Source organism: Hylobates moloch, unplaced genomic scaffold, assembly GCF_009828535.3.
Source record: "Hylobates moloch isolate HMO894 unplaced genomic scaffold, HMol_V3 SCAFFOLD_11, whole genome shotgun sequence".
Lineage (NCBI taxonomy): Eukaryota > Metazoa > Chordata > Mammalia > Primates > Hylobatidae > Hylobates > Hylobates moloch.
This window is the reverse complement of record NW_026652286.1, coordinates 44,907,982-44,926,320: the sequence shown is the minus strand read 5'-3', so window position 1 is coordinate 44,926,320 and position 18,339 is coordinate 44,907,982. Positions and strand designations below refer to the sequence as shown.

Below are 18,339 nucleotides of genomic sequence, written 5' to 3'. Positions count from 1 at the left end.
TGTCTCTGTTGTGGTACCAGTACCAGGCTGTTTTGGTTACTGTAGCCTTGTAGTATAGTTTGAAGTCAGGTAGCGTGATGCCTCCAGCTTTGTTCTTTTGGCTTAGGATTGACTTGGCGATGCGGGCTCTTTTTTGGTTCCATATGAACTTTAAAGTAGTTTTTTCCAATTCTGTGAAGAAAGTCACTGGTAGCTTGATGGGGATGGCATTGAATCTATAAATTACCTTGGGCAGTATGGCCATTTTCACGATATTGATTCTTCCAACCCATGAGCATGGAATGTTCTTCCATTTGTTTGTATCCTCTTTTATTTCATTGAGCACAATTTAAACCCCTTTACCTATTCCTAAAATGCTGCTCAGTAACAAAAATTAAATGTCTCTATCAGTTGCCTCCTTTCTCATCTAGCTACTCCCTACAAATTCATTCTCTTTGAGATCTGCCTTAATCTTTCAACATATCTTCAATCTTTGTTTTGGATTCATTGTTTAGGCTATTAAGAACCTAGGAATTATCTGAATTTTCTTACGAACAGTAATAAGAAAATTTTTGTTTCAAGTAATTTTCAATTGGGTCTTTAACATTAACAGTTACCATTACTGGATGCCTAAGATACTATGTAGATACAATACCAGAATGTTTAAAATATGACTTCATTATAACCTACCAACCCTATGGAGATAGGTGACATTTTCACTAGTTTTCAGATGTAGCTACGACTCAGATCATTAACATGCCCAAGATCATAAAGCTGGTAGTGCCATAAAATGGCATACAATGCATTCAAACTAAGTCTATCTGACTCAAAAACCTATTCTTGGACTCTTCAGAATTTATCTTTCTACTTTTACAGATCACATTCCTCTGACTTTTGTATATTTCGTTTGTATCTATGTCCAGAGTTTAACATTTTAATGTTCCTGACTTTGAGAACAGATGTAAGTTTGAATGCCCAGATTCATTTGCAAAGCAAAATACAATAGTAAAGTTCATTCCCAAACTTCTGATAACCCAAAAAATGAAGTAGAATGTAAAATATGAATGTAAAGATGGTTAAGTTTGAATATTGATTATTTTGCTCTATTTCAATTCATTTGTCATTGTTATAATCTAGCTTTAGCTGAAATGTCTGTATAGAACAAAAATTTTTAAACCCTGCCTCATCACAATTCCAACAAAAATATTAATTTTTAAAATCCAGTTTATCAATTTCTACTTTATCAATTTTGAGCTATGAGACCTTGCAAAAGAATTACTAGGCCAGGTGTAGTGGCTCATCCCTGTAATTTCAACACTTTGGAAGGCCAGAGTGGGAGGCTTACTTGAGCCGAGGAGTTCAAGATGAGCCTGGGCAACATAGTGAGACCTTATCTCTAGAAGGAAAAAAAAAATTAGCTGAGCATGGTGACACACCTGTAGTTCCAGCTACTCAGGAGGCTGAAGTGGGAGAGTCACTTGAGCTCGGAGGTTGAGGCTGCAGTGAGCCGTGATCAGAATTTCTAAAATTCTTGTCATTCTACAATTTTGCTTCTTTCTATATTAAAAGCCTCTTTGAGTAATTCATATTTTTAAAAAAATTCCTAATTATCTCGATAAAGTTTGTTTTTCATGGGTCTTTAAGAATTTAGAGAGAGTTAAAATAGTTTTGTGTTTAATAGCTCTGATTCTGGAATCAGTCAATTAAGGTTGTAATATTTAACATCTAGGACATCCAGGAAAAATTAACCTCTCTGAGCCTCTGTTTTCTTTTCTATAAAATGATGTGGGACCCACATCATCAGGTTGTTAAAAAAAAAAAAAGTTATATGAAGCACTTTCCATAGTACCTTTCACAATAGAAGCTAGCTATTACTATTTTTATTTAGATTTTGCGGTTTGTTCTTTGTAAATCAGAATCATAGCATTTTAGAGCTAGAAGAAACCCTTGGTGATCATTTGATCTAGCACCGTTATCTTTCATATGAAGCCTGGAGAAAGGGCAAAAGCTGGCTTTTGAGGTTTGGTGGCAAGTTGATGATGGACCTCTAATGAGTTCCATCTGCCTTGGGGCAGAGGGAGGGGTGCAAGATTGTGTTGCTGTTATTGTATTGTTTTGTTCTTACTTCTCTTTAATGATTCTTTACTCACATTTAAACTATTAAGTTGTTTCCATTTTTATTTATGCAATGATTTTATCACCATAGTAGGTTGGCATGAATACGTTTTCTTCTTTGCTTACCTTAGCTAGCTTCCTTTCCACTCAGAAAGATAAGTCCATCACACCCAAAAAGATAAGTCTGCAGTATTAGAGATGATGCATTTGTGTCCAACTGTGTAAGACAAAAAGCTTATGGTCTTTAATGGTTTTATGCTCATCTTACTCTTCTGGTAACTTTCTGTGACGTTAAGACATTGCTTCCAGCAGTAGTGGAGCGTGCCTCATATTTTGAGTGCTAATTAAGTGAAGGCCTTCTGATCCATCTACAAAGCAGTAGTGGTTGCAATAAGGATAGCAATATTTTCATCTCTGTTCTCTCTTGTGTTGTAGAGCCGACAGTTAGAATCAGAAACTGGGACCACAGAGGAGCACAGTCTAAATAAGGAAGCTCGAAAATGGGCCACACGTGTGGCACGTGAGCATAAAAACATTGTTCACCAACAACGGGTAAGTATAATGGAAAGTCCTAGTTACATTCACCTTAAGCCAAATGTCAAACAGTTTAAGGAACTGAGTTTTATTAATGTGAAAAATATCCTATATGTGTTATTTTGTTTTGTTTGAGACAAGAGGCTTGCAGTGTCACCCAGGTTGAAGGGCAGTGGTGTGAACATGGCTTACTGCAGCTTTAACCTCCTGGGCTGAAGCAGTCCTCCCACTTCAGCCTCCCAAGTAGCTGAGACCACAGGCACATGCCGCTATGCCTGGCTAATTTTTTTTAGATTTTTTTGTAGAGATAGGGTCTTGCCATGTTTCCCATACTGGTCTCAAACTCCTTTGCTCAAGCATTATATGTGTTTTTTCTGTACTTTCTCAACACTCAGCAGTGTGCTGTCAGCTATCTACTCATGTTGGAATTTCCTTAAGCCCTCCATCAGCAATACATTAATTCACCTGTTTACCATAAAATTGCCAAAGAAAACCTGTGATAGTGTATTATGGGCAGGGGAAGAGACGTGTTGAATTAATATAGGTTTTCATCCCTCAAGACATATTTTTCAAAAGACACAATTATAGCCGGGCGCGGTGGCTCATGCCTGTAATCCCAGCACTTTGTGAGGCTGAGGCAGGTGGATCACGAGGTCAGGAGATCGAGACCATCCTGGCTAACATGTATTATGGTGAAACCCCGTCTCTACTAAAAATACAAAAAATTAGCCGGGCGTGGTGGCGGGCACCTGTATTCCCAGCTACTCAGGAGGCTGAGGCAGGAGAATGGCATGACCCCGGGAGGTGGAGCTTGCAGTGAGCTGAGATCATGCCACTGCACTCCAGCCTGGGCGACAGTGAGACTCTGTCTCAATAAAAAGAAAAAAAAAAGACACAATTATAGATTTCATGAAAATATATGTTTGGCTGGGCGCAGTGGCTCACTTCTGTAATCCCAGAACTTTGGGAGGCTGAGGCAGGTGGATTGCTTGAACCGGGAGTTTGAGACCAGCCTGGGCAACATGGCAAAAAACCCAGTCTCTACAAAAAATTCAAAAATTAGTCGGGCATGGTGGCACACACCTATCTTCCCACCTATTCGGAAGGCTAAGGTTAGGGAGAATTGCTTGAGCCCGGGAGGTGGAGGTTACATTGAGGTAAGATCATGCCACCGCACTCCAGACTGGGTGACAGAGCAAGACCCTGTCTCAAAAAAAAAAAAAAGAAAGAAAGAAAGAAAATATATCTCAAAGACTAAACTCTAAGCACAAAGAAATTATTTGGAGTATAGTACTTTTTTTCTGTTTCATTTATTGATACCTATATCCATCTCATTCTTTGCCTTCACATCCTACTTCTTTTTTTTTTTTTTTGAGAAGGAGTCTCGCTCTGTCACCCAGGCTGGAGTGCAGTGGCACGATCTCGGCTCACTGCAAGCTCCACCTCCCAGGTTCACGCCATTCTCCTGCCTCAGCCTCTCCGAGTAGCTGGGACTACAGGCGCCCACCACCACGCCCAGCTAATTTTTTTGTATTTTTAGTAGAGACGGGGTTTCACCGTGGTCTCGATCTCCTGACCTCGTGATCCGCCCGCCTCGGCCTCCCAAAGTGCTGGGATTACAAGCGTGAGCCACCGCGCCCGGCCTCACATCCTACTTCTTAAAAGAATTGCCTATGCTTATTATCTATAGAATCTCACCTCCCACTCACTTTTTAGCCCATTACATTTGAGCTTTCCTTTCCTTCCCTTCCCTTCCCCTGTATCACTTCATAGTCTAAGCTTACCAAAATCGCCAATGATGTCTGTGTTGCTAGCTTCAAAATGGACACTTTGATTTCTCATTTTTCTTAATCTGTCAACAATTTCATCACAATTAACAATTCCCTGTCTTAAAATGTTATCTTCTCTAGTCATCCACGATTCAACATTGTCCTGGCTTTCCTTCTGCCTTTCTGGCCATACCTAGATTTTTTCATAGGTTCCTCTTTCTGCATCCCACAATGAAATATTCAGTTTCTAGGATTTCTGTACTTGGCTATCTTGTTTTCTTATTCTTTACCCTCATATAGGCATTCTCAGTCACTTCCATGGTTTTACTTTACCACCAAATCATAAATTAATATCTTCAACGTTGGGCCTTGCTACTACTGTGTATCCATATAATCTCTTGCCTGTTTTGACGTCTTCTTTTCACTATCTCACAGGTGTCTCAGATTCAATGTTCCACTTATGTAATGTTGCTTAACAAACCACCTCAAACTTAATGCCATAGAACAAGAGGGTTTTTACATTATCTCTCACTAATCTGAGTATTGGGTGGTCTCAGCTTAGCAGTTTCCCTTGGGGTCTCTCATGTGGCGGCAATCAGATAGTGGCTGGTCCTGGCTTCCCCACTGAAGGGACTGTCTGTAGTAAGTTTGTTACTACTAAGTCTATAATTATTTCAAAATGTTCAAAAAATAAATAAATGAAAAAAATTATGGCTACTAGTCACTAAAGCCTTTTGAATTATGTAAATACTTTAATCACTTAAGGAAGATGAAAAGTAAAAAACGGTCATCATTATTGTCCCATTTTCTTTAACAGGTTCTAAATGATCTGGAGTGTCATGGAGCTGCTGTATCAGAACAAAGCCGAGCAGAGCTGGAACAGAAAATAGATGAAGCTAGAGAAAATATTCGTAAAGCAGAGGTAAGGTGGCAGCTAATTGTGGCATTTTGCCCAGGTCTAATGACACTGTCACAGCTGTGCTATGCGTCTTTAAAACTGAGTTTCTACACATACTGAGATGAAGGTGATTCACCGTCTTCATTCATGTCCACAGTAGTATTTGTTGAGTACCTGCTCTGTGGAAGGCAGTACATGTAACAAAAAGATGCTATAAAGTTTACAGTCATGAAACATTAAATACAAAAGATTTAAGTCACAATGAAGATACTAATTTTAAAGTTTCTACAAGGAACATAATAAACCACAGAGATTAATGGTAGGAAAAGTGATGTATATATATCAGTTTAGATATATCTATCTCCTTATATATTGATATATATGGAGATATATATTCATATATATTCATATATATATTCATATATATTCATATATATTCATATATATTCAATTCATATATATTCATATATATTCATATATATTCATATATATTCATATATATATGTGTGTGTGTATATATATATATATATATATTCAGAGCTTAGGAAATCTCCCCCATATGGGAGGTTCCCTGGATCCAGGGGCATGAGCTGGGCTTTTAAGAATAGGGAAGATTTGGTTAAGCAGAGATGGGAAAAAATTTATAATAGTGGATTTTAATTTTTTGTGGAGTCATGGGACCTTTGAAGATTGTATGAAAGCTATGAAACATTCTCTCCCACACACAAAAATGTGCATTTTGTGCACAGTGTTTAGAGTTCTTATGCCTGAGGCTAATACTCCCTGTTCTAGATAGGGAGAGGTTGGGATAGGAAACAAGAAAGTATTAGCAAATGAGGAAGACACAGGGTATAATTTGGTAGCTGGATATGATTAGAGTAGAGGATTTTTGTGAGGAAATGTGGTAGAAAGTAAGTAAATTTGTTGTGGTTAGGGCCAGTTTATGGAGGACTTGTGCACACACTTTTATCTACTCAGCAGCAACATGGTGAAGGGGTATGGAGGTAGACATTTATAAAAGACTGACACCATCCAGCCATCAAAAGATTATGTTCTTGTTAGAAAGGCATAAAGAATGCCAAAAATCACTAAGATGGTAAAGCATAACTGCCGAGGAGTGGTGCATTAAATATAGTTGAAGAACAACCCAGAGACCACAGAAATCACTCTGGGAGGGATTGTTGCGGGTGTAACACAGAAGAAGGCTTAAGATGAATACTGGCAGATGAATAGTATTTGATTAGTCAGAGAAAAGGGGATAGCACAGACTTACGCCATGCAACTTCAGGAGGTAGAATTTGAACCAAAAGATGAAGGTAGGAAAGAAGGAGATGTGAGTTTAGTATTGGGAAATACTTTCTAATAGTCAGATCTTCCCAAAGACAGAATAAGCACTCCTAAGACATATTGTAGCCCTATAAGTGTGTAAGAAGATTGGGCAAGCATCTTTCAGGGACCCAATACAAGGAATCCCTGCACTGGTTTAGGTTTAATCTAAACTAATGGTTTCCTAACACCCCCTTAGAACTCTAGAGGTTTTGAGGAAGTGCTTCACTGGTTGTGGGGTGAAGGGAGAGGCAGCGTAGGCAAGCATAGAGAATATGAGCATGTTTTTGGCACAGCCCCATGGAAGTGATCTGAATCAGGACAGGCTTGCCATCTGCCTGGGCTGGAGAAACCCCAGTAACCCCACCTCCACTTCATTCCTGTTCACAGTCTAATTGACAGCCTCCATAGTGAGGAGGGAAGGGTGTACAATGAATAGTCATTTTTCTCTTTGAATTCAGGGTCATGTCTAAACCACTATCTTAGGGTGCTGGCCAAGTAGTGTTGGCAAGCCCTCACCTACTCTAAGAAACACTGGCCTATGGTAGAAGAGTTATTCCTGTTGTTTGTTTCTCCACACTCTAGATGAAGCCAGTTTTTCAGAGCCTTGGTGGAACAGGAGTAATTATTTTGAGACAAGTCTCAGAGGTTTTCTGAGGGGTATTTCGTGTATTTTCCATTTCCAGACTCCATGCGTGGTGTCACCGACTGGTACCCTAACTCCACGAAACCTCCCGCCATCCCCAGTAGTAGCAGTAGTGGGTATCAGGCACACAGAGTCTTCATTTACGCCAAATGACCTATTATTTCCATAGTATGCCAAACTAGACTGTGTTTGTTAGTTTCAAACTAAAAATAGGAAGTGAAATTCTCATACCACGATATCTCACCTCTTCTAATGCAAGTATTTAAGTCTACATTCTCAAAGATAGTTTTCTTATCAAAAATGTTGAATATAGTATGCTAAAACCATTGTAGCAGATCTGTTTTCTCAGTTTTGAATATCTGTAGCATTTAATTAATTTTACTGGTAGCATAAAATAATCTCTCTCATGGTTTCCACTTAACAGATACAAAAAATAGCCTAACTAAAATTAGCCAGCAAATATGAGGGCATATTTATTGGGGTAGTACTTACAGGATTATCATAATAAAATTTTTGGATAGACTAGACCATGAGAGTCTTCAAAGGAATTAACAATAGTGGTTTCTGCACATACCATTTTCCTTTCTTCTGCCTGTATATCATCTGCATTGGTTTTTCTCTTTCATTCGATACTTTATTTATTATAAATACCTATACAAAAGAGAGAGAACACTGGTTATATAAAATGTGAGTCCTCATTATTGCAAAGTTAATGACAAGAGTGACCCTGCTATTAAAACAAAATTTTTAGGCTGGGCGCAGTGGTTCATGCCTCTAATTCCATCACTTTGGGAGACTGAGGCGGGAAGATCACTTGAGCTCAGGAGTTTGAGAGCAGCCTGGGCAACAGATAAGACATCATCTCTATTACAAATGAAAAGAAATTAGCTGCGTATGGTGACACGTGCCTGTAGTCTCAACTACTTGGGAGGCAGAGGCTTGATCCTGGAAGGTTGGTCTACAGTGAGCCATGGTTGGACCACTGCACTCCAGCTTGGGCAACAGAGCAAGACTATATATATATATATATGTGTGTGTGTGTGTGTGTGTGTGTATATATATATATATGATCTTTTATATATATATGATCTTTTATATATGATCTATATATAGTTTATATATAGATCTTATATATATAAATATGTATGATTATATATAATCATATATATAATATACACACACAGATATATATATTTCTCATATATAGTTTATATATGATCTTATATATATATAAACATATAGTTTATATATGATCTTATATATAAAAATATGTATGATTATATATGATCATATATAATATACACACACACATATATATATTTCTCATATATATATTTCTAATCACATTATTTCCAAATTTACATTACCTCTGGGCCTGTTACTGTGAGGTTTCACTGTATTCATGCTATGTTAGCAGACCTCTTGACTAATCACTTTTATTTTTTACCGAAAATTTTCAAACATACAGAAAATACAAAGAATAAACATGTATTTCCTAACATCTATATTCAACTATTATATTTTGCAATACTGGCTTTATGTGTTTGTTAGATTGACCCATTAATTGTGTTCTATAAACGGAAGTTAGGTCTTAAGGCCTGATTAGAGGCAGGTTAATGTTTTAGGCAGAAATAGTTCATAGATTATGTGATGTTTTTCATCACATAAAGAATCATAATATCAAGTTGTCCTGCTATTAATGATACTAAGAATGGTCTCTTAATAAGGTGGTATGCTACCAGATCTTTCCATGATAAAGATTCTTTCTTTCCTCTTTGCAATTACCAAGTGCTAGTCACCTCCAGTGGCGGTGAATGGGTATTTTTTTTTCTTGGGTATTATTATGACCTCATTAAAAAAAAATTTTTTTTTTTGAGACACGGTCTCACTCTGTCACCCAGGCTGGAGTGCAGTGGTACGATCTCAACTCACTGCAGCCCGAACCTCCTGGGTTCAAGTGATTCTCCCACGTCAGCCTCCCGAGTATCCAGAAAAATGACTAGTATCCAGAAAACATAAAGAATTGTTATAACTCAGTAATAAGACCAATCTAAATTTGGGCAAAAGATATTAACAAATACTTTACTAAGGGGATACAGGGACTACAGGCGCACTCCACCATGCCTGGCTAATTTTTCTCTTTTTTTGTAGTGATGGGGTTTCACCATGTTGCCCAGGCTGGTCTCAAACTCATGGGTCAAGCAATCTGCCTGCCTTGGCTCCCAGAGTGCTGGGATTATAGGCGTGAGCCACTGCCTCCAACTTGTCAGTCTTTTTAAACTTTGCCATTTGAGTGTGTGTGTAATGGTATCTCACTATGGTTTTGAATTGCATTTGACTACAGACTAGTGACATTAACTAACTATGCTGAGCATCTTTTTATAAGTTTTTTAGCCATTCATATATCCCCCTTAGTAAAGTATTTGTTAATATCTTTTGCCCAAATTTGGATTGGTCTTATTACTGAGTTATAACAATTCTTTATGTTTTCTGGATACTAGTCATTTTTTAGGTACATGTACTGCGAATATTTTCTCCAGTCTTTGGCTTACCTTTTCATTTTCTAGATTGCAAACTTTTAATTTTGATGAGATTAATTTATGAATTTTGTCCTTTATGATTAGTGTTTTTTATGTTCTAAGAAATTTTTGCCTGATCAAGGATGTGATATATCCTCTCATGGTTTCTTCTAGAAGTGTTATAGTTCAAGCTTTTCTTTGTGGACTGTGATCCTAAACATTTCTAGTTAAATTGTTGAGGTCTGGTATGAGTTAAGGGTCATGTTTGTTTTTTTTGTTTTTTGTTTTGTTTTGTTTTGTTTTTTCCTATACAGATAGCCAGTTGTTCCACCATCATATTTTAAAGAGTATGCTTTTCCCATTACCTTTGCACCTGTATTGAAAACAACTAATCATATGTGTGTCAATATTTTCAATTTTATTCAGTTCCATTGGTCTGTATGTCTGTACTTATGCCAGTATCACAGTCTTAATGACATTGTAAGTCTTGAAATCAGATAGTATAATTCCTCCAACACTATTCTTGTTTTAGAATTATTTGGACTATTCTCATTGCCATCAGCTTCTACAAAAAAAGACTGCAGGCATTTTGATTGGGATTGCATTGAATCCACAAATAATTTGAGGAGAACTGACTTCTCAACAATATTGAGTCTTCTAATTCATGAACATGATGTGTCTATTTAGGCATTCTTTGTTTCCTTTTTTGGCTCCTTAATTTTGTATTGATACAAAATATTTGTGCATATTTATGAGATGCATGTGATATTTTGATACATGCATACAGTGTATAATGATCAAATTAGAGTAATTAAGATATCTGTCACCTCAGACATTTATAATTTCTTTGTATTTAGAACATTTCAAATCTTCTAGTTATTTTGAATTAATTATTAACTATAGTCACCCTGCTAAGCTATCAAACACCAGAACTTATTCCATCTATCTGTTTGCTTCTTTCTATTCCCCAATCTCTCTTCTTCTCCTTCCCCACAATCTTTCCCAGCTTCTGATAACCAGCATTCTACTCTGTCTTTTTTTTTTTTTTTTTTTTTTTGAGACAGAGTCTTGCTCTGTCACCCAGGCTGGAGTGCAGTGGCGCGCGCCACCATGCCTGGCTAATTTTTTTACTTTTAATAGAGACAGGGTTTCACCATGTTGGCCAAGCTGGGCTCAAACTCTCCTGACCTCATGATCCACCCGTCTTGGCCTCCCAGAGTGCTGGGATTACAGGCATGAGCCACCGCGCCTGGCCTCTGCTCTCTTTTTTTTTCTTTTTTTTTTTGAGACGGAGTCTTTACTGTCACCCAGGCTGGAGTGCAGTGGCGTGATTTCAGCTCACTGCAAGCTCCGCCTCCCGGGTTCATGCCATTCTCCCGCCTCAGCCTCCCAACTAGCTGGGACTACAGGCACCCGCCACCGCGCCCAGCTAATTTTGTTTCTGTATTTTTAGTAGAGACGGGGTTTCACCGTGTTAGCCAGGATGGTCTCAATCTCCTGACCTCATGATTCGCCCACCTTGGCCTCCCAAAGTGCTGGGATTACAGGCGTGAGCTACCACGCCCAGCCCCGGCCTCTACTCTCTACTTCTGTCATTAACATTTTTTAGCTCCCACACATGAGTGAGAACATGTGATATTTGTCTTTCTGTGCCTAGCTTATTTCACTTAACATAATGACCTCCAGTTCCATTTATATTGCTGCAAATGACAGGATTTCATTTTTATGACTGAATAGTATTCCATTGTGTGTATATATCACATTTTCTTAATCCATTGATGGACACTTAAGTTGATTCCACATTTTGGCCACTGTGAATAGTGCTGTAATAAACAGGGGATGAAGGTATGACTTTGATATACTGATTTCCTTTCCTTTGGATAAATATCCAAAAGAGGGATTGCTGGATCATATAGTAGTTCTATTTTTAGTCTTTTGAGAAACCTCCATGCTGTTTTCCATAATAGCTGTACTAATTTACATTCCCACCAACAGTATATAACAGTTCCCTTTTTTCTGCATCTTCACTAGCACTTGTTATTTTTTGTCTTTTTGATAAATAGTGATTCTAACTGGGGTAAGATGATATCTGATTTTGGTTTTGATATCTGGTTTTGATTTGCATTTTACTGATGATAAGTGATGTTGAGTATTTTTTCATATACCTGTTGGCCATTATGTCTTCTTTTGAGAAAAGTGGTTACAGATCCTGTGCCCACTTTTTAATAAGATTACATGGTATTTTGCTATTGAGTTTTTTGAGTTCCGTGTATATTCTGGATATTAGTCCCTTGTTGCATGAATAACTTGCAAGTATTTTCTTCCATTCTGTAGCTCATCTGTTAACTCTGTTGATTGTTTCCTTTGCTGCATAGAGTTTTTAATTTAATATAGTCCTATTTATCTGTTTTTTGTTTTGTTGCCTATGGCTTTAAAGTCTCAGCCATAAAAATCTCCCTTGACCAATGTACAGAAGCATTTCCCCTATGTTTTCTTGTACTAGTTGTATAGTATGGGTGTTTGTTTGTTTTTCTTTTTTCTTTTTTTTTTTTTTTGAAACAGGGTATCACTCTGTCACCCAGGCTGGAGTGCAGTGGCACAGTCACAGCTCACTGCAGCCTTGGCCTCCCCAGGCTCAGGTGATCCTCCCACCTGAGTTTTTGTATTTTTAGTAAGATGGGGTTTCGCCATGTTGCCCAGGCTGGTCTCGAACTCCTGGGCTCAAGGGATCCACCCGCCTCAGCCTCCCAAAGCACTAAGATTACAGGCATGAGCCACTGTGCCCAGCCATATTATTGGGTTTATTTTTAAAGTCTTTAATCATTTTGAGCCGACTTTTGTATATGGTGAGAGATAGGGATCTAGTTTCATTCTTTGGCAGGTGGATATTCAGTTTTCCCAGCAGCATTTATTGAAGAGGGTGTCCTTTCCCCAGTGCAAATTCTTAGCACCTTTGTGAAAAATTGGTTGGCTGTAAGTACATTATTTCTGGGATCTCTATTCTGTTCCATTGGTCTGTGTGTCTGTATTTGTGACAATACCATGCTGTTTTGGTTACTAAAGTCAGGTAGTGTTATTACCTCCAGCTTTATTATTTTTGCTCAGAATTGCTTTGGCTATTCAGGGACTTTTGTGGTTCCATACAAATTTTAGGATTTTTTTTTTCTATTTCTGTGAAGAATGTCATTGATTTTGATAGCAATTGCACATGGATTCATTTGTGTCCTCTTCAATTTCTTTCATCAGTGTTTTGTAGTTTTCCTTGTAGAGATCTTTCACCTCCTTGGTTAAATTTATTCCTGGGGTTGTGGTTTTTTGTTTTTTTGTTTTTTGGGTTTTTTTTTTTTGGTTTTGGTAGCTATTGTAAATAGGATTACTTTTTTTTTTTTTTTTTTTTTGAGACCGAATTTCACTCTTGTTGCCCAGGCTGGAGTGCGATGGCGCGATCTCGGCTCACGGCAAGCTCCGCCTCCTGGGTTCAACCGATTCTTCTGCCTCAGTCTCCCAAGTAGCTGGGATTACAGGCATGAGCTGCTGAGCCTGGCCTATTGTGCCTTGATATATATTTTCTGTCCTCTTCTATGATTTCAATTACATGAATATTAAGTCACTTGATATTATCCTACATGTCATGTGCAAAGCTCATTCCACACATTTTTATCTGGCCTTATTTTTTATCTCAGTCTCTTTGATGAGTTATTATTAGTGTCTATTAAAACCTATGGATATTTCCTCTATAGCGTATAAACTACTGTTGAGGCTATCTTGTGAATTTTTATTTCAAATGTTATATTTTTAGCTCTATAAGTTCTATGTGGTTCTTCTTTTATCTTCTAGTTCATTCCTATTTATCTTCATCTTTTTCTTTAAACCTCTAAGTATATTTATAACAGTAATTTTAAAGTTCTTGTCTACTTATTCCATCATCTCTGTCATTTCATTCTTTCTATTGGCTGATTTTTCTCTTGGCTCATGTTTTTCTGCTTTTCAAATATCTGCTAAGTTTTTACTGAATCTAGACATAGTGACTGTTTGGTTATTAAGTTTCTAGATTCTATTTTCTTCTTATAAAGACTATTGAGTTTTGTTTTGGCTGCCAGGTCAGTTACTTGCAGATCAATTTGATCATTTTGAAGCTTGTTTTTAAGCTTTGTTTGGGTTAATGTAGAGATAAATTAGAAATTAGCCCTATACTAATGCCGTGGGTATACACCAAGTTCTCTCAACTCTGTCTGGATAGAGTTGTAATATCTTTTTTTTTTTTTTTTTTTTTTTAGACAAAGTCTCACTCTGTCGCATAGGCTTGAGTGCAGTGATGATGATCTCTGCTGACTGCAACCTCTGCCTCCTGGGTTCAAGCAGTTCTCCTGCCTCAGCTTCCCAAGTAGCTGGGATTACAGGCGCCCGCCACCACAACCAGCTAATTTTTTTTTGTATTTTTAGTAGAGACGGGGTTTCACCATGTTGGCCAGGCTGGTCTCGAACTCCTGACCTCAGGTGATCTGCCCGCCTCAGCCTCCCAAAGTGCTGGGATTACAAGCATGAGCCACCACAGAGTTTTAATGTCTTTCAACCCTGTACAAGCTCTAGGAATTTTTTAGTTCATAGCTCTACTGTAGATATTCTTTTCTTAGTAGTTATTGTTTGCCTCTCCTCCTGGAGTTCCACCTGACATCATTTCAACTTATTATAGATTTTTATCTATTTAGTATATTATCAATTCCAGTTGTCATTTTAAGTTCCATATTATCTAAAACTGGGAGTCCATTCAACTGACTTCTGTGTACTTTTGACATTACCCCCATTAGTCCTTGAATACTTTCTTCCTAGCACAACAAGCTATCACAGTGTTCACCTTATGTTTTTCCTGCCCAGACTTAGAATTAGCTGTTTCTCCAAGAAGCTCTGATTCTGTTAATAGAAAATGGTATTTAGACACTAAGGCCTGGGCTGTGAAGGTGCTTATTGTTCTAAGTGTCATTTTTTTTTTTTTTGTCTTTTCGTTGTTGTTAGAGCTAGGGATAACTTTTTTTAAATCATGAGTTCATGTTGATATTTCCAATTAACATGGACAATTAGAGGGATTTTATTTATTTTTAGAGACAGGGTCTCAATTTCCCAGGCTGGAATGCAGTGACTATTCACAGGCACAATCATAGTGTACTATAGCCTTGAACTCCTGGACTCAAATGATCCTCCTGCCTCGGCCTCCAAAATAGTTGTGACTACAAGTGCATGCCACTGTGCCCAGCTAGAGGGATTTTATTGAACTTATTTGATTTCTTTGATTTTACATTTATTTATGTCCTTTTTTCCTCTTACACCAAAAAGTTTTATTCCTAATCATATTATCTAATATTTTATTTGCTTTATATATTTAAAAAAATTTTTTTTGAGACAGGGTCTATGTCACCCAGGCTGGAGTGCAGTGGCACTCATTGCAGCCTCCACCTCCCAGGTTCAAGCAATCCTCCCACCTCCATTTCCCGAATAGCTGGGACTACAGACATGTGCCACCATACCCAGCTAATTTTTGTATTTGTTGTAGAGACAGGGTTTCCCCATGTTTCTCAGGCTGGTCTTGAGCTCCTGGACTAAGGCAGTCTGCCTGCCTCAGCCTCCAAAGTGTTGAGATTTTAGACGTGAGCCACTATGCCCAGCCTGCTTTGTATATTATAGAATAAGAACTGCAGTATATATTAAGCACTTTCAGAACTACAACATGAATATTGCTATTAATAGTAAACTATTGAAAGTTTTAGATTTCTTTATAATTCTCTTTGAATATAGAATAAATATATCTCTAAGACATTTTCTGCTTCTTGTAATAGGTTACTAGCTTATATAAGACTATTTTAGATGACAATATTAATCTAGGGTAAAAATATTAAAAATTATTTAATAGAACTGGAAAATGACCAAAAGCATGTAAAACCTGGAGAGGAATTTCTGCTTGAAAGAACGGGACTATACTTAGTGATATGTCCATTATATAGCCCTGCATCTGTAGGGAGCAGCACAACCAGAATTTAAGCAGAAGCTCCATCTTACTGGCCTGAAGGTGGATGTCATTTGGAAAGCCCTTCCAAATCCTTGGCTGATACCTGAGTATATATTTGGAATATAGACTCTAAGGAGCTTGGCAGGAAACAATAACTGAAAGGCAAAAAAACCCAGGAGAAATTTTAGCTGTTGCTTATCACAGGAGAACAAACACTAATCATTAAAAATACTGAAGTGGCAAAACCCCATCTCTACAAAAAATACAAAAATTAGCTGGGCATTGTGGTGCACGCCTGTAGTCCCAGCTACTCAGGAGGCTGAGGTGAGGTGTGAGGTAGGAGGATGAGCCCTGGAGGTTGAGGCTGCAGAGTCGTGATTGTACCACTGCACTGCAGCCTAGACAACAAAGTCCAGACCCTGTCTAAAAAAAAAAAAAAGTGATCGTATTAATGTTAGACAAAATACATTTTAGGACAAGGAATATTGAAAGGATAATGCATAATGATTAAGACATTTCATCATGAATATATTACAATCCTGGATGTGTATATAATATGCTACAAAATACATAAAGCAAAAACTGGCAGAACTGAAAGAAGAAATAGACAATCTACATTTGTAGTAGGAGACTTCAGCATCCCTCTTTCAGTAATTGATAGAACAAGAAGATAGAAAATCAATAAGGATATAGAAGATGAACAACATCATTAACCAACTTTACCTAATTGGCATTCCTCGAACACTCCACTGCATATGAGTAGAATATGTGTTCTTTTAAAGTACATATAGAACATTTAACAAGACCATACACTGGACCATAAACCTGTTTCAATAAGTTTAAAAGGATTGATATTATACATAGTAAGTTCTTGATTAATTAGACTTATACTAAAAATCCATAATAGAAAGATGGCTAGAAAGTACTCAAGTACTTGGAGATTGTGTTGTTCAAACACAGTAGTCTGTTGCTGCCTTTGAAAACCACCCCAAACTTTATGGCAAAAACAACAGTGGTGGGGGGAGGGGGGAGGGAGAGCATTAGGAGATATACCTAATGCTAAATGACGAGTTAATGGGTGCAGCAAACCAACATGGCACATGGATACATATGTAACAAACCTGCACATTGTGCACATGTACCCTAAAACCTAAAGTATAATAATAAAAAAAACAAAAACAAAACAAAACAAAAAAAACAGTGGTTTATTATCTGTTGCCATTCTGGGTGCTGACTATGCATTTCCTTTTATTCTTTTATTTTCTTTTGAGATCATCTCACTCTGTCTCGCAGGCTGGACTGCAGTGGCACAACTCACTGCAGCCTCAACCTCGCAGCCTCAAGCAATCCTCCCACCTTAGCCTCCTGAATAGCTAGAACTACAGGCGTGTACCACCAAACCCTGCTAATATTTTATTTTTATTTTTTATAGAGACAGGGTCTCGCTATTTTGCCCAGGCTGGTCTCAAACCTTGAATTCCTGGGCTCAGCAGTCCTCCCACCTCGGCCTCCCAAAATGCGGGGATCACAAGTGTCAGCCACTGTGCCAGGCCAACTAGTCATTTCTTTTGCTGGTTTTGCCTGAGATTACTCAAGCAATTACATTCAGCTAGAGGACTGGCCAGAGGGCTGGGCTCAACTGTGATGGCTGGGCCTTTTCCCCATGTGGTCTTTCATCAGCATATAGGTTAAACTGGACTTCCCCAGCATGGTGGCAGCATATTTCAAGAAGTCAAGTCCAACTAGCACTTACTGAGGGTCCTCTGTTTCCATTAAATTGGCAAATGCCCCAGTAGCCAAAGCAAATCACATGGACAAGCCCAGAATCATGGTGGGAGTGGACTACATGGATACCAGGAAGCATGATTATTTGGGAACCTTAATATAATGGTTTACCACAGTTGGTGTGACCTTGATTAAATCATTTTTCTCGTCTATAAAATGGAGTTTTGGGGCTAGGCTTGGTGGCTGACACCTCTAATTCCAGCATTTTGGGAGGCCAGGGCAGGAGGGCGGAAGGATCATTTGAGGCCAGGAGTTTGATACCAACCGGGCAGCATAGCAAGACCCCATCTCTACATAAAACTTTAACATTAGGTGTGGTAGCATGTGCTTCCGGTCCCAACTGCTCAGGAGAAATTCAAGGTTACAGTGAGCTATTATTGCACCACTGCACTCCAGCCTGGGCAGCAGAGCAAGACTCTGTCAAATAAATAATAGCTAGCTAGATAGATAGATAGAGTTTATAATATTGACCCCTAGAATTGTTTTGTGGATTAAATGAAATACATGATGATATAGTTCCTAGTACCTATGATAAAAGCTGTTTGGATTTTTTAAGGTACCAAAGATGGAGTAGCAAATACTATTATCTACCATTATTTATTGTATTCTACAAGTAAAGCACTGTCCTAAATAGTAATACAATACACACAGTCCTTGTCCTTAGAGAAGAGATATGTTAAAGCAAATGAATTAAGTCCAAATTAGATTTACAGACTTGAAATTCAACTATAGCTTTACACTTATATGTGCTTATGTTAAATTTTGTG

At 38.0% G+C, this 18,339-nt stretch overlaps 1 protein-coding gene across 3 annotated transcripts in view; it reads left to right on the top strand.

The window, feature by feature from the left end:
* FCHSD2 (FCH and double SH3 domains 2) overlaps positions 1 to 18,339 on the top strand; it is a 339,951-nt gene that overhangs the window by 271,793 nt on the left and 49,819 nt on the right. For all 3 annotated transcript variants that reach the window (XM_032166892.2, XM_032166893.2, XM_032166894.2), the window contains 2 exons: positions 2,530 to 2,646; positions 5,215 to 5,319. In XM_032166892.2, coding sequence (XP_032022783.1) covers positions 2,530 to 2,646; positions 5,215 to 5,319 — 222 coding nt within the window. The remainder of the gene's footprint in view (positions 1 to 2,529; positions 2,647 to 5,214; positions 5,320 to 18,339) is intronic.